Source organism: Schistocerca americana, chromosome X, assembly GCF_021461395.2.
Source record: "Schistocerca americana isolate TAMUIC-IGC-003095 chromosome X, iqSchAmer2.1, whole genome shotgun sequence".
Taxonomy (NCBI): domain Eukaryota; kingdom Metazoa; phylum Arthropoda; class Insecta; order Orthoptera; family Acrididae; genus Schistocerca; species Schistocerca americana.
The window spans coordinates 431,174,516-431,196,999 of NC_060130.1; the positions used below are offsets into that span (position 1 = coordinate 431,174,516).

At 45.1% G+C, this 22,484-nt stretch overlaps 1 protein-coding gene across 2 annotated transcripts in view; it reads left to right on the forward strand.

Annotated features, from left to right (window-relative positions):
• The window catches only part of LOC124554994 (importin-9), a 169,903-nt gene that overhangs the window by 45,257 nt on the left and 102,162 nt on the right, over nucleotides 1–22,484 (forward strand). For both annotated transcript variants that reach the window (XM_047128735.1, XM_047128734.1), the window contains exons 3-5: nucleotides 19,847–20,052; nucleotides 20,264–20,494; nucleotides 20,567–20,774. In XM_047128735.1, coding sequence (XP_046984691.1) covers nucleotides 19,847–20,052; nucleotides 20,264–20,494; nucleotides 20,567–20,774 — 645 coding nt within the window. The remainder of the gene's footprint in view (nucleotides 1–19,846; nucleotides 20,053–20,263; nucleotides 20,495–20,566; nucleotides 20,775–22,484) is intronic.

A 22,484-nucleotide genomic window follows, 5' to 3' on the forward strand; every position in this document is an offset into this window, starting at 1 on the left:
CATCACATTCTTTCTACGCTTCATGGATGGGGTCTTCGGGGTCCTCTGCCGATTTTTATCCGCAATTTTCTGTCGTGTCGTACCTTCCGCGTGCAAGTCGCGGCCTCGTATAGTTCCTCCCACGTCCAGGAGAACGGTGTGCCACAGGGCTCTGTTTTAAGTGTCTGTCTGTTTTTAATAGCCATTAACGGGCTTGCTGCGGCCGTGGGTAATTCTGTCTCTGCTTCCCTGTATGCTGACGACTTCTGCCTTTATTACAGCTCTACTGGCATTGCAGCTGTTGAACGTCAGCTACAGGGCGCTATCCGTAGGGCGCAGTCTTGGGCTGTAGCCCATGGGTTTCAGTTTTCGGCAGCCAAGACCCGCGTTATGCATTTCTGCCGGCGCCGAACAGTCCATCCTGAGCCGCGGCTTTATCTTGCCGACGAACTCCTTGCTGTGGTGGAGACCCACAGGTTTTTGGGGGTGGTTTTGGATGCCCGGTTGACTTGGCTGCCTCATATCCGGCAGCTCAAACAGACGTGTTGGCGGCATCTCAATGCACTCCGGTGTTTGAGCCACACCCGCTGGGGAGCCGACCGCTCTACCCTGCTACGGCTCTACCAGGCGTTAATCCAGTCCCGTCTGGATTATGGGTGCCTGGCATATGGTTCAGCATCCCCGTCTGCGTTGCGGGTGCTGGACCCAATTCTCCACAGCGGGATACGCCTTGCCACTGGTGCTTTCCGCACCAGCCCTGTGGACAGCTTACTCGTGGAGGCAGGTGTCCCTCCCCTGCGGTTCCGACGCCAACGTCTGCTGGCCGCTTATGCTGCCCATGTTCTCAGCTCGCCCGGGCATCCAAATTATCGTCTCCTGTTCCCGCGATCGGTCGTCCATCTGCCAGATCGTCGGCCCCGGTCTGGTTGTACAGTAGCGGTCCGCGTCAAAGAGCTTCTCTCTGGGCTTCAGGTTTTCACTGTTCCACCTACTTTCCAGGCTACTTTGCATACACCCCCATGGTGTGTTCGTCGCCCTTGCCTTCGGCTGGACCTGGCACAGGGCCCGAAGGACTCAGTCCCTCCAGAGGCCTTCCGCCGCCGCTTTTATTCTCTCCTGGCCACGTATCAGGGCTCTGGTATTGTCTACACTGACGGTTCGATGGTTGCTGGTCGTGTCGGGTATGCGCTCACTCTAGGGGACCGTTCCGAACAACGTTCCTTGCAGGATGGCTGCAGCGTTTACACTGCTGAATTGGTCGCCATCTTTCGTGCCCTAGAGTATATCCGCTCCTGCTCAGGTGAGTCCTTCGTTATCTGTAGCGATTCCCTGAGCGGTTTACGAGCTCTCGACCAGTGTTTCCCTCGTTCTCGTCTGGTGATGGCTATCCACGAGTCTCTGCATACTCTTGCCTGTTGCGGCCGCTCTGTGGTCTTTGTGTGGACCCCCGGTCATGTCAGTATCCCGGGTAACGAACATGTTGACCGCCTGGCGAAAGAGGCCACCAGCAAGCCATCTCTGGACCTTGGCCTCCCAGAGACTGATTTGCGGGCAGTCTTCCGCCGCAAAATCTTGGCGCTATGGGACGAGGAATGGCGCGAACTGCCATTGTCCAATAAACTCCGTGCTGTCAAGGAGACGACGGCTGTGTGGCGGTCATCCCTGCTAGCCACTCGCAGGGAATCGGTAGTTCTTTGCCGGCTCCGCATTGGCCACTCCCGGCTGACACACAGTTATTTACTGCGCCGGGAGGACCCTCCTGTATGTCGCTGTGGGGCGGCTTTGACAGTGGCCCACATTCTGTTGGCCTGCCCCCTTTTAGCTGTGGTCAGGCAGACATTTGCACTGCCTGATACGCTCCCTGCCCTTTTAACAGACGACTCCACTATGGCTGACTTAGTTTTACGTTTTATTCGGGCAGGGGGATTTTATCATTTAATCTGAGTGTTTCTGTTTTATTTTTGTTTTGTGTCGACTCTGGCCTTTGGCCTATGATTTTACACTGATTTTTTAATGTGTTTCTAAGTGGTTGGCTTTTCCTTTTTTATTTGTATGGTCGGCCAACCACCGTTTATCTCTATGTGGTTTTCGTTCGTTTCGTTTTGTCTTGTCTTTGTCTCAGTCTCTCCTGTTCTGTATCGTCTGTGATCTCTTCTGTTCCTCGTTTTTGTTCTCTGTGGGTGTTCTATGTCTTTGGAAACAGGGACCGATGACCATGGCAGTCTGGTCCCTTTAATCCCCCAAACCAACCAACCAACCTTACTGCCTTGAAATCGTTTCCCTTACTGCCTTGAAATCGTTTCCCTTACTGCCTTGAAATCGTTTCCCTTACTGCCTTGAAATCGTTTCCCTTACTGCCTTGAAATCGTTTCCCTTACTGCCTTGAAATCGTTTCCCTTACTGCCTTGAAATCGTTTCCCTTACTGCCTTGAAATCGTTTCCCTTACTGCCTTGAAATCGTTTCCCTTACTGCCTTGAAATCGTTTCCCTTACTGCCTTGAAATCGTTTCCCTTACTGCCTTGAAATCGTTTCCCTTACTGCCTTGAAATCGTTTCCCTTACTGCCTTGAAATCGTTTCCCTTACTGCCTTGAAATCGTTTCCCTTACTGCCTTGAAATCGTTTCCCTTACTGCCTTGAAATCGTTTCCCTTACTGCCTTGAAATCGTTTCCCTTACTGCCTTGAAATCGTTTCCCTTACTGCCTTGAAATCGTTTCCCTTACTGCCTTGAAATCGTTTCCCTTACTGCCTTGAAATCGTTTCCCTTACTGCCTTGAAATCGTTTCCCTTACTGCCTTGAAATCGTTTCCCTTACTGCCTTGAAATCGTTTCCCTTACTGCCTTGAAATCGTTTCCCTTACTGCCTTGAAATCGTTTCCCTTACTGCCTTGAAATCGTTTCCCTTACTGCCTTGAAATCGTTTCCCTTACTGCCTTGAAATCGTTTCCCTTACTGCCTTGAAATCGTTTCCCTTACTGCCTTGAAATCGTTTCCCTTACTGCCTTGAAATCGTTTCCCTTACTGCCTTGAAATCGTTTCCCTTACTGCCTTGAAATCGTTTCCCTTACTGCCTTGAAATCGTTTCCCTTACTGCCTTGAAATCGTTTCCCTTACTGCCTTGAAATCGTTTCCCTTACTGCCTTGAAATCGTTTCCCTTACTGCCTTGAAATCGTTTCCCTTACTGCCTTGAAATCGTTTCCCTTACTGCCTTGAAATCGTTACATCTGTACCCAGCTGAGAAGTTGGTCCAGCTGATATATGACCAAGTATACTTGCTCCAATGGTGGGGTATGCAGGTGCCATTCTGCTGGATGCCAGGTCATGTTGGAATATGAGGCAATGGACAGGCTGATCGGGCTGCCAAGGAGGCCTGCAGAGAGCAGGATGTGGCACAGCCCTGTTCCCTTGCAGGCTGTTGTTTCTGCACTCCACAGGAAGTGCATTCAGTTGTGGGAGGAAGAGTGGTTGGCGGTGACAGCCAGTAGGCTGCTGTTGGTGAAGTCATCAACTCGGCTGTGGCATTCCTCCTGCCAGTTGCTCGGGCGGGATGAAGTGGCTCTCACATGTCTTCAGATTGGGCACTGTCCTCTCATTCATAGCATTCTATTACGGCAGGAGGATCGCCCGTTTTATGATGATTGTGGTGTGCACATCTCTGCCACATTTTAACGGAGTGTATTTTATACCGTGATGCAAGTGCAGAAACAAACATTGATGAGGATCTGCTCTCTATTTTAGCTGATGAGACCAGTGTATCTGGGGTTTTAAAGTTTCATGATGTGTCTGTAATCTGACCTAAACTTTTAGGCTGGAGGTTTTAGTGTGTTGCAGAGTGGCTGGCTCCTCCCTTTTTTCCTTGCGGTCAGCCAGGCACATGTTGTTTTAGCTACTTCCACCACTTTCTTCCTGTGCAATTTGTTTTGCTACTGACGCAGTGCTTCGTCCCATGCTTTGGTGTGAGTATGCACGTAGTTTTCCAATCTTAATTACCTGTGCTTTATGTTCTGTTTTATCTTCTTGATCTGGGTGTTTTCCTGACACCTGTCTCAATCTGTTTTTGCACTGTTGCTGAAGACCTTACCGTCGTGTGCCCATACGAACCTCTCCATCCATCCACCTATGTGATGCTTTTGGTATTGGGTTTTGGGGATGTCTTCCCGCTACATGGCAGACCCTCTGTATGGTGACTGTGGACACCCACTCCATGGGGGAAGCCCTTGTGTTCTGTCACCTGTGTGCGTCAATTGTGCTGACTGCCACTCCCCTCACTCGCCAGATTTCCCAGCTTACAAGAGAGAAAAGATGATCAAAGAATACAAGTCCCTGGATTGCCTGTCTTATACTGAGGCTCGCCAAAAGTATGACACACTCCATCCAGTGTCACTATCTTCAACTTTTGTCTCTGTTACTTCGTTTCTTCCTCCTACCTCTTCCTTACCCAAGCCCCATTGCCCTCTCCCCTCCCCCTCCCTCCCCCCTCCCCATCCCCTGCAGTTCCCATGACCTCCCATCTGGGAGCCCCTCCCCCTTCTTTGGCTTCTCAGGAGGGCTCTTAAGCATATCCACTCCTGTGCCGGTGAGTCCTTAGTCATTTGTAGTGACTCCTTAAGCAGCCTACAAGCTCTCTACCAGTGCTTCCCTCAGACATACTTTGGTAATGACTATCCAGGAGTCTGTATGTACCCTTGGCAACAGTGGACGTTCAGTGACCTTTCTTTGGACCCCAGGACATGTTTGGATACTGGGCAAGGAATTTGCCGACAGCCTGGCCAAATAGGCTTTTGGTAAACCAACTCTGGAGATTGGCCTGCCCGAGACTGATCTCCGATCGGTTTTCCACCATAAAGTTTTCGCAATCTGGGATACTGTATGGTGCACCCTCAGTACACTGAATAAACTTTGTTATAAAGGAGACAACGTACATGTGGCGGTCGTCCATGCCAGCCACTTCCAGGGACTGCCGGGTCTGCATCGGACATACTTGGCTAGCACATGGTCACCGCCTCTGTCGCGAACCCCTACCTCGATGTTACTGTGGCTCCCATATGACCGTTGTCCACCTCTTATTGGACTGCCCAATTGTAGCTGCTCTGTGGTGGACTTCCAACCTTCTCAGCAACAAACATACCTACAGTGTTGGGTGACAATGTCTCAACAACAGATTTAATTTTATGTTTTGTGAGGGGTTTTTTATTGTACAATCAGAGAGTGGGCAGCTGGCCATCTTTCCAGGCCTGCAACCTCCCTCGATTTTACCTCTTTGTTACTCTTTCTTTGCATTTCGTTTGCCGTGGTGTTCTTCTTTTCCGTATGTGTGTTCATCTTGCCTTATTGTTTAGGCTGGAGATTTTAGTGTGTTGCAGAGTGGCTGGCTCATCCTTTTTTACTCTTGTGATTAGCCAGTCCAGCCCATCTTCTCTATGATTTTAATACCGTCCTCTGCTTTTTCTTTCACTATACATTTTCCCCGGATCGTTCACTTCCTTCGCTTTTTCTTTTGGTGTGGTTCCATTCTACTTTTATGCCGTTTTACTTTCCCCAACTCCTTTTGGGAATTGTTTTACCTTAAGACTTGTTTGCATGAGGAAAACGGGCCTGATGACTTTGTAGTTTGGTCCCTTTATATCCTACACCAACCAACCAAACCATGTAAAATGTGCTGCCAAGCAGCAAAGTGCGGTGATGGTGACTGAGTAACAGTTCTGCTGGCAAAGTGTCATGAAAAGGTATAGTGCTGAGAAAAAAAAGCATTTCTTCCTCAGATGCAATGCACGAAGTGTGGCTATCTGAAAGTGTGAACTCACTATTCAATTGAGGAGAAAACGGAGCTGTATAGACAATCATTAGCTTTGGTGTCTTCCAGAAAGGGGAGAAGGAAATGGGGCTCGGTAAGGAAGAGGTAGGAGGATGAAACGAAGTAACAGAGGCAAAAGTTGAAGATAGTGACAGTGGATGGAGTGTATCATACTTTTGGCGAGCCTTAGCATAAGACAGGCAATCCAGGGATGCATTTCCAAGGATGTCAGATAGAGGCCAAATGCAAAATCATTGGTGCACAGCTGCCTCGCTGTGCGTGCATGGGAGCAGGCAGTCAACCGTTCAATCTACTTATCAAAATTGAACCATGTGCAATACTGGTGCACTAGCTGCTTAAACTATTCCCCAGTGTCTATGTAAAAGGCACACAACTTTTGCTGCAAGGCTGCAGGAATAGATTCTCTTGAGAATTGTTGTTGCGTTGCCCATGGTATTTTCATACTAATACATCTGAACCCATCTGAATGGCAGTACTTGAGCAATTGTGGTTATTGAACTATTCAGTTGTTTGTGAGATCTGCCAATAAACAATGGGAAACATTTGAAGAGCCTGTGAATCATTGCTCAGTTTGAAGACAAGAAGTTTTTGATGCATCTAATTCACCATCATTGCCCATGGATAAGTGAGGCAGTCTGTTTTTGCATGCTGTGCTCTAGGACACTAAAGTATTTCGTAATGGTAATTCGAAAGAAATAATGACCAACATTGTAGCTTCTGTGGGGTATTATCAGGAACATCTTTAGCCTGATGAAAAGGGCATTTAATGGCTTATAAGTCACAAGAAAAAAATTTTGTGCCATACAGATATTGATGAAATTTCATGATACTGTGTATAGAGACTAACGCTTCCTTTTTCAGCTGACTTGTTGACTTGGTTGTTGTTAAACATTTTTGACACACATGCTGTGGGGCATTCATTGTTTACAGCCTTGTGAGATAAGAGTGCCACAATGCCGTGTTACAATGAATTGACTGAAAGCACTACTGGCTTGTGCAGATCGCGATGAATAAAACGTGGTTGACTAATCGTGCATTTTTCAACCTTTGAAGTAGTGGGTTGCCATTCCCCAGTCCGTTGGAAAGGAACATTTTTACACCAGAGGCAGCACACAGAAGCAGTAATTTGCACTGTGTTTGGAATTAATTTAACATAATTAGTTTTCCAAGAACTAGCTGTAGTTGGTGTAAATTTTCATGAGGAAATAATTCCCATGTGGCTCTGTGTGTGTGTGTGTGTGTGTGTGTGTGTGTGTGTGTGTGTGTGTGTGTGTGTGTGTGTGTGTTTTTTCATTGACGTGTCCTAAATATTCAGTTTCTGTTTCTGTGTTGAAGAACAAATGTATCTGTTGATTGCAACTGAGACCACATTGATTAAAATTTAAAAAAAAAAGATTTTCTGAATTTTTGGGATTCTGTTCTGATGCTTATCCCAACACAGTGTCGTTCAAATAATTTGAACAGTACAGATCTTTCAGTTTAATTTGTTTTGGAAAAAACATTGAAACCATACAGTAGCAGATGGACTTCTGAAGGGAAGGTGCTGGTACTGATAAGGCAGTGTGTATATTAACAATAAAGTTTCTCATATCCTCATCCAGGGGAAGTTGAAGCATCTGTGAAATCAATTTTGGGAAAGGATCATTGTGCTGCTAGTCGATCCAAAAGCTCCTTGGTATATAGTGGCAGAAAGGAATCAATAACTGAGCACTAACTGTTGCTTCAAGCCTGCACACCATGGGATTTTCCCATTCAGTTTGCTGGTGGTAAGCAGAAGAGATGCCCACTGGCTTGTAGAAATGGGTGTAAAGACACAGATTCATTTCCATTTTCTATATTTGATGACTGCAATTTCAAATATTGAAAATTATTCCTGAAATTACACTTGACTGTAATAGCAATAGGTGCATTACCTAAAGGGGCATATAAACATTTGTGCCAGACCATGACTCGAACCCTGATTTTTTGCTTATTCCTAGTAGTCGCCTTACCACTTCAAATATCAGAGCACACTCATCAGAATAGGTAGTACATCTACACTTATTTACAGTTAAGTTGAATTTCAGGAATAAATGTTTGTAGTTGGTAGAGCTCAGAAGTAGCTTCACTGCAAATTGCATGAGGTACTGGAAGTGAATGGTAAAACTTTGTAGTATGATCTTTGAACATAATGTGTGCTTCAAAATTATTTGTGTAAGAGTGTGCCATCAAACAACTGTCCATATTTTTTCACATAGTTACTGAATGAATGCTGGCACGGTAACATAGAAATTATGTCGAACATCCAAACCAAACAAATGAAATGCATCCTTGCCATAAATAATGCAACTAGAGAATGATGAGACAGTCATGAATGTCACAACATAGGTGACATTGAGTAGCAGACACACAATGGAACAGTCAGCCAAAATAATGAAGGTTTTAGACAGTCTTTCTTTAGAAATAGAAAATGCACATTAACATTGCCAAGACCCAACTGTGACTGTGACCCGAGTGTCTGGTCGTTCAGAATTAGGTTTTCTGTGATTTCTGTAAATTGCTCCAGGCAAGTACCAGAAAGGAACAGCTGAGTCCCTTCCCCATCATTGAAGCCCTCCCCCACAGGGTCTCGTGTCTCTTTTGTAAGTATGTGGTTGGCTACATGCAGCTCCAGACCTTGCTGCGCTACTTCCCTTCCTGTACTGCAAATCTGCCCTACTATTCTTTTTCCCTCTCTGCCTTCCTGTTGGATAATCTTCTTGATTGTGCTTGGATCCGGTTTGTGATACTACAGATTCTTTTCCTTCCCTTCCAGCATCCTACAACTTTTCATTCTTAACTATTGGTCCCTGTCTTAGGTTTTACCTGCTACTCCTTCTCCAAATTTTTACGGAAGTGTGGGTTGTGTAGGAGGAGGTTACCCAGTGTCGTATATTCCGCCTTCTGTGTCTTTCCTCTATGTACCCTTCCTATCTTGGAAAGGTATTATGCCCAAAACCCAGAATGGTAGCCATTCCGCTGGGGGCATCGTCAAATTCATGCACGGTGGTAGCTCCCGGACCATGCAGGGCTTGCAATTTGGTTCAGGAGCTGGAAACTCCTCATGCAAGCCATTGAGTATTTATCCATCGTGGCTGGGGAATGGTGACTCCGGGACCAGTTTAGTGGCAAAGTAATTGTTGCTGTGGCTGAGTGGTGCACATGGAGGAGAGCCTGTTTGGAGTAAGATGTACTATCACAGAAGATTTGCACATGAAGTGAATTACATTCATCTGCTGATGGGCACAAGGCCTCAGAAGTCTCTTCAGATGGAAAAGAATATGAAAATGCAGAGAGACATGACCCCACAGTGTTACCTACATCTACGTGATTACTCTGCTATTCACAATAAAGTGCCTGGCAGAGGGTTCAATGAACACCTTCAAGCTGTCTCCCTACCATTCCAATCTCGAACACCAACCGGGAAAAACGAGCTCTTAAATTTTTCTGTGTGAGCCCTGATTTCTCTTATTTTATCGTGATCCTTTCTCGCTATGTAGGTGGGTGACAACAATGTTTTCGCAATCGGAGGAGAAAACTGGTGATTGAAATTCACGAGAAGTTCCTGTGGCAACAAAAAATGGCTTTGTTTTAATGATTGCCACTCCAATTCACATGTCATGTCTGTGGCACTATCTCCTCTACATCGCGATAATAAAAAACGAGCTGCCCTTCTTTGTACTTTCTTGATGTCATCTGTCAGTCCCATCTGATGTGGATCCCACACATCACAGCAATCCCCTCAGGGAATCCACAACTCTTTTGTGGATATGTGCGTAGCGAGCACGGAACCCCGAGCTAATGTTGGCCTTCCTTCCTTTCCGGGGTGCATACCTTCCCTTTCCGCATCCTTCCCCATCCCCCATCTTCGCGCCCCCCCCCCCCCCCTCACCTCTGGCTCTTTCCTTCTCTTTCTCCCCCTCTGGGAGTATGGTTTGTGCCTACGTCCGGAGACGGAGGCTTGTAAATGTACCGCATTCTTCGCCTTCCTTGCTTGTATGTCTTCATCCTTCCTTTGTCCTTCTCTTTTCCTTACCTCTTCTCTTTACCCTTTTCTCCGCTGCGGCGTTTGAGACCTCTTTTCTTTCCTTTCCCTTTCTCTTTCTTCCTCCCTGTGCGTGTCTGAAGGCCAACCCACGCACTTCCATGCGTAGCCGGTGACGGGGTAACGCGTAATTCCCCGCCCCGGGTAGACAGGTAGGACACGTACGTACCCCCTGGTAACGGCCAGGCCCAGGGAGGGGTGATTACCCGAGCTGATACCTTCCGAAAGTGCCTATTGGTCCCTCCGTCCGTTTGTCGGGAGGTGTGACCTTAGGTGTGAACAATCACCTAAGGTGGGAGTGCCCTCAGAGAGGGCCCCCACAAGGGAGGAGCGCGCCATCGGAGACGCCGGTAATCATGCGGGATTCTTCCGCAATGGTTTCCTCACCTTCCACTATGTCTGCTCACAAACGTAAGTTCACTGAGTCTCAGCCACAGTCATTTCTTCCATTGTTGCCACAGTTCCTTGTTGTTTCTCGGTCTGACAAAGGTCACGACTTTTCCACGGTCAACCCTTTCATTATTCAGAAAGGTGTCGACGCAATTGCGGGTCCTGTAAAGTCTCGTTCCAGATTACGGAATGGCACCCTGTTGTTCGAAACAGTCAGTGCCCTCCATGCACAAAAATTGCTGCGTACCTGACTACTACACACCTTCCCTGTCCGGGTGGAACCGCACCGTGCTTTAAATTCCTCGCGTGGAGTCGTTCATACACGCTCCCTCGATGGATTGTCTGACGAAGAAATTCAGCACTACCTGTCTGACCAGGGCGTAACGGCTGTTCATAGGGTTATGAAAAGGGTTGACACGAACATCATGCCAACCCGCACTGTCTTCTTGACATTTGACAAAGTTCAGCTCCCATCGAAAATCAAAGCGGGCTACGAGATAATTTCCGTTCGCCCTTACGTCCCAAACCCTACGCGTTGCTATCGGTGTCAGCGGTTCAATCACACCAGCCAGTCCTGTTCCAATCCGGCCAAATGTGTTACATGTGGCAAGGATGCCCATGAGGGAGCTTGTCCACCTCCATCCCCTCGCTGCAACAACTGTATGGGTGACCACGCTGCTTCCTCTCGAGATTGTCCCGTTTTTAAAGACGAAAAGCTCATCCAGGAAATTAGAGTAAAGGAAAAGGTGTCGACCTTTGCTGCTCGAAAATTATTCACCAGTCGACAGCCCACCGTGCCTCAGAAAGGAAAATAGAGCACTGTCCTTGCTTCTCCTCGGCCAACAAAGGAGGCGGCCACGCAGACTTGCGACCTCACCTTTAGTGCCACGGTCGTCAGATCGGCCAGCGCAAAGATCGCCCGTTCAACCTCACCACTTTCGCCTGCCCACTCCGTGGGTCACCCTTCGTCGAGTTCTGCTAAATCTCGAGCCCAAAAGTCAGACACCAAGACTTCGAAAAAAGAGCATTCTCGTGAAGAGTTTTTACGTACCGCAACTTCACAACCATCGGTTCCTCCTTCCTCTAAACATCATACTTCCAAGAAGGCTACAAAGAAACCCAGTTCCTCTCCTTCTCCGCCAAGGCGTGTCCCATCTACAGCACCACCTGGCGGAAATTGCCCTCGGCCATCTTCTGTGTCGCCGAGGCGCACAGCTGGCGGCCGATCAACCGGCCGATTGCTGGTGGCAGGAGCTGCTCCTGACCAACCTATGGATCAGGATCTTCTGCCTTCGGCTGAATGCCATTCCATGCTGTCGGTCGCAAGCTCTGAGCAGTCGTTGAGTTGACAGCGACCTTGGTCACGTTCCTCCATTTTCTGTTCACCCTATGTCCATTATCCACTGGAATATCCGCGGCATTTGAGCCAATCGTGATGAATTGTCAGTCCTCATACGATCCTACTCGCCGGTTGTCTTCAGGAAACAAAGCTGCGTCCCCATGACTGCTTTGTTCTCCCTCATTTTCAGTCCATCCGATATGATCTCCCCTCTGTTGAAGGCACTCCAGCACATCGGAGGACTCATGATTCTTCTCCATGAAACTCTCCATTATCACCCAATCCATTTAACACTTCCTTCCAAGCTGTCGCCGTCCGTCTTTCCCTTTCCGGATACACGTTCTCTCTTTGTACTGTATACATTCCATCGTCCACACCAATGGCACGAGCTGATCTCCTTCATCTTCTTGGTCAGCTTCCACCCCCATATTTGCTGGTTGGGGACTTCAATGCCCACCACCCGCTTTGGGGATCTCCACATCCTTGTCCACGTGGCTCACTATTGCTAGACGTCTTCCACCAAGCAGATCTAGTTTGCCTCAACACTGGGATCCCTACATTTTTGTCAGCCTCCACAACAAATTTATCTCATTTGGACCTTGCGGTCCCTACTGTTCCGCTAGCTCGGCGCTTCGAATGGTTCGCCCTTGATGATACACACTCGAGTGACCACTTTCCATGTGTCCTTAGACTGCAGCCTCAACTGCCATAAATGCGCCCGCGACGCTGGAAGTTTGCCCAAGCCGATTGGACACTTTTTTCGTCTCTTGCGACATTCGATGACCGCCACTTTCCCAGCGTCGACGATGAGGTCACACATATTACAGACATTATTCTTACAGCTGCGGAACATTCAATACCACGCACCTCCGAATTGCCCCGGCGCCCCCCAGTTCCTTGGTGGAACGAGGCATGCCGTGATGCAATACGTGAGCGGCAACGTGCTCTCCGCATTTTCCGCCACCATCCTACTTTGGCCAACTGTATCCGCTATAAGCAGTTCCGAGCGCGATGCCGTCGTGTCATCCGCGATAGCAAGAAGGCAAGCTGGAAATTCTTTATTAGCTCATTTTAAACCTTCACTCCCTCCTCGGAAGTTTGGAGTCAGCTTTGACGGTTCTCAGGCGCACCTAGTTTCTCCCCGGTTTCTGGGCTCACTGTCGCGCATGACACATTAGTGGACCCAGTCGCAATTTCTAACTCGTTGGGTCAGCACTTTGCTGAGATTTCGAGCTCTTCAAATTACCCGCCAGCGTTTCTCCCAAAGAAACGTGTAGCGGAAGTGCGACCTCTTGCTTTCTCCTCTCAAAATCGCGAAAGCTACAATACTGTTTTCTCCTTGCGGGAACTCCAACATGCACTCTCTTCTTCTCGCTCCTCCGCCCCAGGACTGGATGGTATCCACGTCCAAATGTTGCTGCATTTATCAACCCATAGTCTGCGTTACCTCCTTCGCCTTTATAATCGAATTTGGACCGACAGTACTTTTCCCAGACGATGGCGGGAAGCTATCGTCGTTCCTGTTCCGAAACCTGGAAAGGACAAACATCTCCCCTCTAGCTATCGCCCCATTTCTCTCACGAGTAGTGTCTGTAAGGTTTTGGAGCGTATGGTGAATTACCGTTTACCATGGTGGCTGGAATCCCGCAGTCTTTTAACACCTGCCCAATGCGGATTCCGAAAGCATCGTTCTGCAGTTGACCATATTGTTGCTCTCTCCACTTATATCATGAACAATTTTCTCCGGAAACGCCAAACAGTAGCAGTATTTTTTGATCTGGAGAGAGCATATGATACCTGTTGGAGGACAGGCATCCTCCGCACACTGTTCTCTTGGGGCTTTCGAGGCTGGCTGCCCCTTTTTCTTCGCGAATTTATGGCAGAGCGCACATTTAGGGTGCGGGTGAACACTACTCTCTCCCGTACTTTCTCCCAAGAAAACGGGGTACCCCAGGGCTCCGTGCTGAGTGTTGTACTGTTTGCCATCGCCATTAATCCAATTATGGATTGTCTCCTTCCTGATGTCTCGGGCTCCCTCTTTGTGGACGATTTTGCTATCTACTACAGCTCTCAACGGACCAGCCTGCTTGAAAGACGTCTACAAGGATGTCTCGATCGCCTCCACTCTTGGAGCATCGAAACCGGCTTCCGTTTTTCTCCCAGTAAGACCGTTTGTGTTAATTTTTGGCGACGTAAGGAGTTTCTTCCGCCCTCCTTACATCTAGATCCTGTCAACCTTCCGTTTTCAGACGTCGCTAAATTCTTGGGTCTTATGTTTGACAGAAAACTGTGCTGGTCCTCCCACGTTTCCTATCTTTCGGCTCGCTGTCTGCGATCCCTCAACACCCTTCGTGTCGTGAATGGTACCTCCTGGGGAGCGGACCAAGTGGTCTTTCTCCGCCTCTATCGCGCCTTAGTGCACTCGAAATTGGACTATGGAAGCATAGTCTACTCCTCTGCTCGGCCGTCTATTCTTTGGCGTCTCGACTGTCTGGAGCTTTTTACACCAGACCTGTGGAAAGCCTTTATGCTGAGACTGCTGAACCTCCGCTGTCCAATCGGCGAGCAGTCCTTCTGAGTCGTTATGTTAGCCATCTGTCTTCCATGCCTGCTAATCCAGCCTATGACATTTTTTTCGACGCCTACTTTGATGTAGGGTATGCAGGCCGCCCCTCCTCCCTACTACCACCGGGAGTCCACTTTCGTCAACTGCTCCATTCTCTTTCCTTCCGCTTTCCTAAAACCTTCTTGACAACTTGGGGTACAGCACCGCCTTGGCTCCGTCCCCGGATCTGCCTGCTCCGTGACCTTTGTCGATTTCCTAAGGATAGTACCCCTTCACTTGTTTATCGTCGGGCATTTGCTGCTCTATGTGCACAAATGACGGACGCCACATTTATTTACACCGACGGCTCGAAAACATCGTTAGGTGTAGGGAGTGCCTATATTGTTGGCGACACCCCAAATCACTTTCGGCTTCCCGACCAGTGTTCGGTTTATACTGCGGAGCTTTACGCTGTTCTCCAGGCTGTCCACTACATCCGCCGCCATCAGCGGATACAGTATGTTATCTGTTCAGATTCTCTCAGCTCTCTCCTCAGTCTCCAAGCTCTTTATCCTGTGCACCCTCTGGTCCACCGGATTCAGGACTGTCTGCACTTGCTCCACCTGGGGAGCGTCTCGGTGGCGTTCCTCTGGCTCCCGGGACACGTTGGTATCTGTGGAAATGAGGCGGCCGATATTGCAGCCAAGGCTGCAGTCTCTCTTCCTCGGCCAGCTATTCAATCGATTCCCTTCGCCGATCTACGGAGCGTTCTATGTCGACGTGTTGTTCATTTATGGCACACGCATTGGTCGACACTTAGCCATAATAAATTGCTGGACATGAAAGCTCTTCCTTGTGCTTGGACCTCTTCCTCCCGAACGCGTCGTCGGGAGGAGGTAATTTTAACTAGACTCCGGATAGGGCACTGTCTTTTTAGCCATCGACATCTTTTAAGCGGCGATCCTCCCCCACTCTGTCCCCACTGCTCTCTGCTGTGGACGGTAAGACACCTTTTAATTGAGTGCCCCTATTTTAATCCGTTACGCTCCCGTCTACAGCTATCGCCTGATATATCGTCGATTTTAGCAGATGACACGTGCTCAGCCGACCGCGTTCTCAAGTTTATTAGTGCCAGTGAAATGACGTCAGTCATTTGAAGCTTTTTTTGGGGACAACCAACCCCTTTCTGTAGTGGATTTTTAAGCCTTCCTTCTGCTTTTAGTTTCTCCAATTTTATGACTTTCGTTCCCATTGCTGCTGGTTTTCAATTTCGGTTTTTTACTGTTTCCTAAGTCAAGGACCGGGCGCTAATGACCATAGAAGTTTTGCGCCCTAAAAACCAAAACAAAAAAAAAACATCACAGCAATACTTCAGAATAGGGTGGACAAGCGTGGTGTAAGCAGTTTTAGTAGACCTGTTGCACCTTCTAAGTGTTCTGCCAATGAATCAGTCTTTGGTTGGCTCTACCCACAACATTATATATGTGATAGTTCCAATTTAGGGTAATTGTAATCCCTAAGTATTTGGTTGAGTTCATAGCCTTCAGATTTGTGTCTTTTATCACATAATTGAAATTTAGCAGATTTCTTTTAGTACTCATGTGAATAACTTCGTGCTTTCCTTTATTCATGGTCAATTGCCACTTTTCGCACCATACAGATATCTTATCTAAATCATTTTGCAATTTGTTTTGGTCATCTGATGACTTTACAAGATGGTAAATGATAGCATCATCTGCAAACCATCTGTGAGGGGCATTTGAAAAGTCCGTGCAAAAATAAAAACTACTAATGTGTTTGGGATAAACCTTTTTTATTTTTCGGCATAGTCTCCTTTTAGACTTACACACTTCGTCCAATGCTGTTCTAATTTGTTGATCCCTTTCGAATAATAGGAATTGTCCAAGTCTGCAAAATAGCTATTAGTTGCTGCAATCACCTCCTCTTTTGAATGAAATCTTTGTTCCACTAGCCATTTCTTCAAATTGGGGAACAAATAGTAGTCAGAGGGAGCAAAGTCTGGAGAATAGGGAGGATGTGAAAAGTTGGAATCCTGTTTTCATTAATTTTGCGACCACAACTGCCGAGGTGTGTGCTGGTGCATTGTCGTGATGGAAAAAGACTTCTTTGCGGTCCAATCACTGGTGTACACCTGGCCCTGCTCCCCCCCCCCCCTCCCCCCCCCCCCCCCCCTCCCACTCCAGCTCAGTTTTCAAATGGTCAAATAACGATGAATAATATGCACCTGTAATAGTTTTACCCTTTTCCAGATAGTTGATGATTATCCCTTGCGAATCCCAAAAGACAGTCGCCATAACCTTTCCAGCTGAAGGACTGGTCTTCGCTATTTTTGATGCAGATTCTCCCTTGGTAACCCATTTTAGATCGTTGTTTGGTCTCAGGATTATAGTAATGTATCCATGTTTCATCCACAGTGATGAAACGATGCTTAAATTCCTGCAGATTCTTCCTGAACAGCTGCAAACCATCCATGTAACACTTCACACGATTCTGTTTTGGGTCAAGCGTGAGAAATCGTGGAACCCATCTTGCAGATAGCTTTCTCATGTCCAAATGTTTATGCAAAATATTATATATCTGTTCATTTGAGTTGCCCACAGCACTAGCAGTCTCATGCACCTTCATTCTTCTGTCATCCGTCACTGTATCATGTATTTTAGCAATGATTTCTGGAGGCGTAACCTCCACAGGGTGTCCAGAACGTTCAGCATCACTTGTGTCCATACAGCCACTCTGAAAATTTTGAAACGACTTATAAACTTTTCTAATCGAAGGTGCAGAGTCACCGTAATGTTTATCAAGCTTCTCTTTAGTCTCCTGAGGCGTTTTGTCTTTCATAGAGTAATGTTTAATCGCCGCATGAAATTCTTCTTTGTCCATTTTTTTGACAATCGCTCAACTTCCTTGATTCACACGAATGCCAAACACAGACATAGACCAATATGGCTGAAACTTTGTGTGCGTTCTTTCCAAAGATGCTACTAACTAAACATGACCTCGATACGTGCCGGTGGTGCCATCTCTCGGACTTTGCACGGACTTTTCAAACGCCCCTCGTAAGACGGCTACTGAGATTATCTCCTATGTCGTCAATATAGATCAGGAACAATAGAGGGCCTATAACACTTCCTTGGGGAATGCCGGATATTATTTCTGTTTTACTTGATGATGACTTCCCGTCTGTTACTAAGAACTGTGACCCATCTGCCAGGAAATCATGAATCCAGTCGCACAACTGAGGCAATATTCCATAGGCACGCAGTTTGGTTAGAAGACACTTGTAAGGAATGGTGTCGAAAGCTTTCTGGAAATCTAGAAATACGGAATCAATGTGACATTCCCTGTCATTAGCACTCATTACTTCACGAGTATAAAGAGCTAGTTGTGTTTTTCAAGAACGATATTTTTCTGAATCCGTGCTGACCACGTGCCGACAAATCATTTTCTTTGAGGTACTTCGTAGTGTCTGAATACAGTATATATTCCAAAACCCTACTGCAAATCGACGTTAGTGATATGGGCCTGTAATTCAAATATTACATCCATACATTAATTCTTGTTCCGTAGATCATGAATAAGACCTTTCATGATGTGGAACGTGTCACTTTAACATGGGTTTTCTTTACACAAAATATTCAATTACTACTTCAAATCTAACAATTCATGTAGGAGTAGTTGTCATTCAGAAATTACTTTAATTTGCTTGTAAATGTTGGTTGGCTATCTGTCAGACTTTTAATACTAGTTGGAAAATGACCAGATTTTTCAGTGGCAGTATAATTCACCTCTTTCTGTGTCAGTGAGATTTAATCCAGAATAGTGAATATCATCATTTCTTCTAGTGTTGTAGCTATGCACTTCACTATTATTTTTGAATTGGGATGGGTTATTAATGACAAATTTCATAAGTGAATATATGTATTGTGAAGGTACTGTAAATATCCCGGGTTCCTTAAATAAATGTCTGCAAGGTGATCATGGGTGGGCTCCAGCTATTATTCTGATTACACGCTTTTCGGCAATGAATACTTTCTCTCTTAAAGACGAATTGCTCCAAAATATGATGCCATATGAAAGCAGTGAATGAAAATAGACATAGTAGGCTAATTTACTGATATGTTTATCACAAAAATTTGCAATAATCCTAATAGCATAAGTAGCTGAACCTATCAGATTCAGCAGATCATTGATGTATTTCTTCCAGTTCAATTTCTCATAAATGCACACCCAGAAATTTTGAGTATTCTGCCTTAGCAACAGACTTCCGTTCATAGTCTATATTTATCAATGGCGTTATGTCATTTACTGTACAGAATTTTATAAACTGTGTTTTCTCAAAATTGAGTGAGTCCATTTGCAGAGAACCACTTAATAATTTTCTGAAAGACTTTATTTGCAGTTTCCTCTGCTAATTCTTGCTTCTTGAGTGTAATTACTATACTTGTATCATAAGCAAAAATAACTAGCTTCGCATCTTCATGAACATAGTGGTAAATTGTTAATATATATTACGAACAGTAAGGGACCCCCTTTTTGGATGTTGGTGTGACGTGAGCAATTTTCCAGTCTTTAGGTATGGATAAGTGATTTAAGCCGCTTTGCGACACTGAGGATATCTATTTCTATGTTTCTCGTCTTGGCAGTTGTTCTTGATTGGAATTCAGGAATATTTACTTTGTCTTCTTTGGTGAAGGAGTTTTGGAAAATCGTGTTCAATAACTCTGCTTTAGTGGCACTGTCATCAATGACTTCCCCATTGTTATCGTGCAGTGAAGGTATTGTTGTCTTGCCACTGGTGTGCTTTGTGTGACCAGAATCTCTTACGGGTTTTTTGCCAGATTTCGAGACAGAGTTTCGTTGTGAAAAATTATTGAAAGCATCTCGCTTTGAAGTACGTGCTATATTTCGACTTGTGCAAAACTTTGCCAGTCTCTGGGATTTTGCGTTCTTTCAAATTTTACATGTTTCTTCGCTGTTTCTGCAACCGCGATCTGACCCGTTTTGTGTACCATGGGGGATCAGTACCATCACTTCATACAAATTATGCAAAGAGTGAAGGTAACTCACCATATATAGTTATGTAGCATACTGAAAAGGCACATAATAAGACTGGAAGCATAGCTGAGCATTTGAGTAGTGTTGTACTCAAAAGCTCAGTATTGTGCTCATGCTGACCACTCAGTGCCCCAACTGTATGGTAATAGTTACCTTTATGTCTTGCATTATTTTTTCTTCAATTATGGAGCTAGTGAAATAATGTAATTCAATTAGTATAAGAATATTTTGGAAACACTGTAGTTAACAAAAAATTATGGAGATGTCTGGAAGGTGTCAGGATTGTAGCCAAATCAGTGATCAATGTGGAATTATGTCAAATTTCAGTTATGTGCCTCCAGTCATGTTACATGGTTTGGCTGCAGATACATATAGTTACTTAAAACCAACCACTCTGCTCATATTAATCCAAATTCAGATTTTGCTTTGTGGACACTTGTAGAGATTAGACTGAAACGATGAGATTAAAGTCTGCATATTAGTGTTAGACTAGAATCAGCTTTTTAACTATGATACTCCAAAGGCTCTGCAGCCTTAATTTCTGAATATTACATTTTCCTGTTTTGTTGTTTTCCTCTCCTGTGAAATAAAAATTTTGCTTGCTTTCAATCTATTTAATAACTGTTTGATTTTTCCAGAGTTTGGTGTTCACCTCACTGAATTTATTGTGGAAAAGAACCTTAATATAGCTATAAGGCAGCTTTCCTCGGTATTGCTCAAACAATATGTTGAAGAACATTGGTGTCATTTATCAGAAAAATTTCGTTGTCCAGAAACTCCAGAGAAAGCAAAAGCTGTTATTAGACATGCACTTCCTGAAGGCCTTAAGGAGCCTTGCAGCAAGGTAAGATAATTTGCTAGTGAAACTGTCCTGCCATCATTAAGAAACTGGGTTAGATAAATTTCATATCTGAAGTTTAAAAATTTTTCACCCCCTTCATATTGGTGTCCCTATCATTTCCTATATTCTGTGCACAATGCGCTAAAATTAAAAAGCCACACACAATGTTCTTTAAATTATGCGTACTTGAAAGAGTGCTTATTGATATTTCCAGGTTCATGGTGCTGTTGCATATGCTGTAGCTGCCATAGCACAGTGGGACTGGCCAGAGAAGTGGCCGGAACTTTTTGAGTTGCTCATAAGTTATTTATCAGGAGATGATTGGGCAGTACATGGTGCTATGAAAGTGCTAAATGAATTTGCAAATGACCTGTCAGATAGCCAATTACCCCAAATTGCTCCTATAATGTTGTCTGAAATGTACCGCATTTTTTCAGATGAACAGGTTTGTAGTTTTTAGAGTTTGGTAGCCAGTGTGTACTTTAAATCAAATTCTAACTAATGTTTTACCTTTCAGAGGTACAACACTAGAACCAGGTCAAGAGCAGTTCGCATATTTTCAAACTGCACATACATGATATGTGCCACATCAGAATATCATAAAGGATTGTCAAAATCACTTTTACAGCCTGTACTACCACTCTATATCAACAAATTCACAGAAACCCTCCAGACTGACTACGGGCCTTTTGTAGATCCCGGACTGAAAGCAGATGTAATTAAAGGTATACCTAAATTAAATGTTAAAGTTTCCAAATTTACGATGCTGGTAAATGTTCCTTTTCTAACAATAGTAACAATATTCTGAGAAGGAAAGTTGCTGCTCACCTGCAACAAAAAGATTTTCATGCTTAAAGCTTTCGGCCAATGGTCGTTGCCAACAATACTCTCACACACGCACGCACAAAACTGAAACCAATGTGGTTTCAGTTGCCTGAGACTGCAGGTGTGTGTGTGTGTGTGTGTGTGTGTGTGTGTGTGTGTGTGTGTGTGTGTGTGTGTGTGTGTGTGTTTTGTGTTTTTGTTTTTACAAAAGCCATTGGCTGAGAGCTTTAAGTGTGAAAATGTATTTGTTGTGCCTATCTGCGACTCGGCATCTCCGCCATATGGTGAGTAGAAACTTTCTCAGAATATTGGTACAGTCCAGCCATGATTTTCCAACATTCTGTGGCTTCTGGCAAGTTGTTAAAAATCTGTGTTCCTGAACAATGGACACTTTCCTGGGCCAAAGTGACTTTAAAGCTTTGTGAAGATTTTTCTTATTTCTGGTATTGAGTCCATAAACTGAGCTGTTGGTTTGAGAAAAGCCAAATTTTTTGATGGCAAGTTTCATTAAGGAAAAATATATTGGAAAGCAGTAGTATCCCTTGTTCCTTTAACAGGCCTCCACAGCACATTCTTTGGTTCACACCATAAATAGTTTGCACTTAATGTTTTTGGGTTCTGGAAAGTTCAGCTTGGAGAGTTACCCCATAAAATGATGCTGTATGACATTGTGGAATGAGAAGCAAATTATGCTACTTTTATTTTTGTCACCTGTGTCTGAAAACATCTGCTTTGCAAATAGGCAAACCAAGGGAATACCATGAAGGTACTGTTAATCATGACATTCCTCCCTTCTAAATTTGTAAGACTGGTAGATGTGGGGTGGGACTTCATCTTCAAAGTTACACACACACACACACACACACACACACACACACACACACACACACACACACACGTGGAGTGAAGTATTGTAATGGTCAAAAAACAACTGACAAAAGTTCATTATTTAACTTTGAGAAGAGACATTTGTGCATGTCTTGTCTAAAAGTTAAATAATGAACCTTTGTCAGTTGTTTTTTGGCACAATTAAAATACTTCACTCCAGTTTCAGGAAACATAACTTGGATTACACAGGATACCCAGTCCAATAATTTTAAATCTTGTTCAGTTTATAATAGGTTCATGATGATTCACTGAAGTGAATGTGGGGATGCTATTTGTAAGATTTTGTACACGTTTCTTTTCTTTCCTGTGACTTCATACATTCATACAGGGTGTTCAGAAATTCGAATTACAAAACTTCTAGGACTTCTGGAAAGGAATGAGTACATAATACTTTGAATCGGAACCCATGTCTGGAAATTTGTTTCCATTCTACAACAGTTTCAATTCAGATGTGTAATGTGTCCACATCTGCAGAGGCAGAAAAAAAAAAAGTCAGAGTTGTTTGTTTGTTCTGATATGCAGTAGAATAGACAGGAAGACGTATACATCAGACAGTCATGTCGTCCTATGGAAAATTTAATTTAAGACTCTTATAGCAGACAGGAAGATCTGCTGGTATGAGTTCTGGCCACTATACTAGAAATTGAAGAGAGACCAGATGGGGTGGAGTGTGTGTTCCAGAACATGCTTCACAGGTAAAATGTCTGTAACAATGTTGGAGG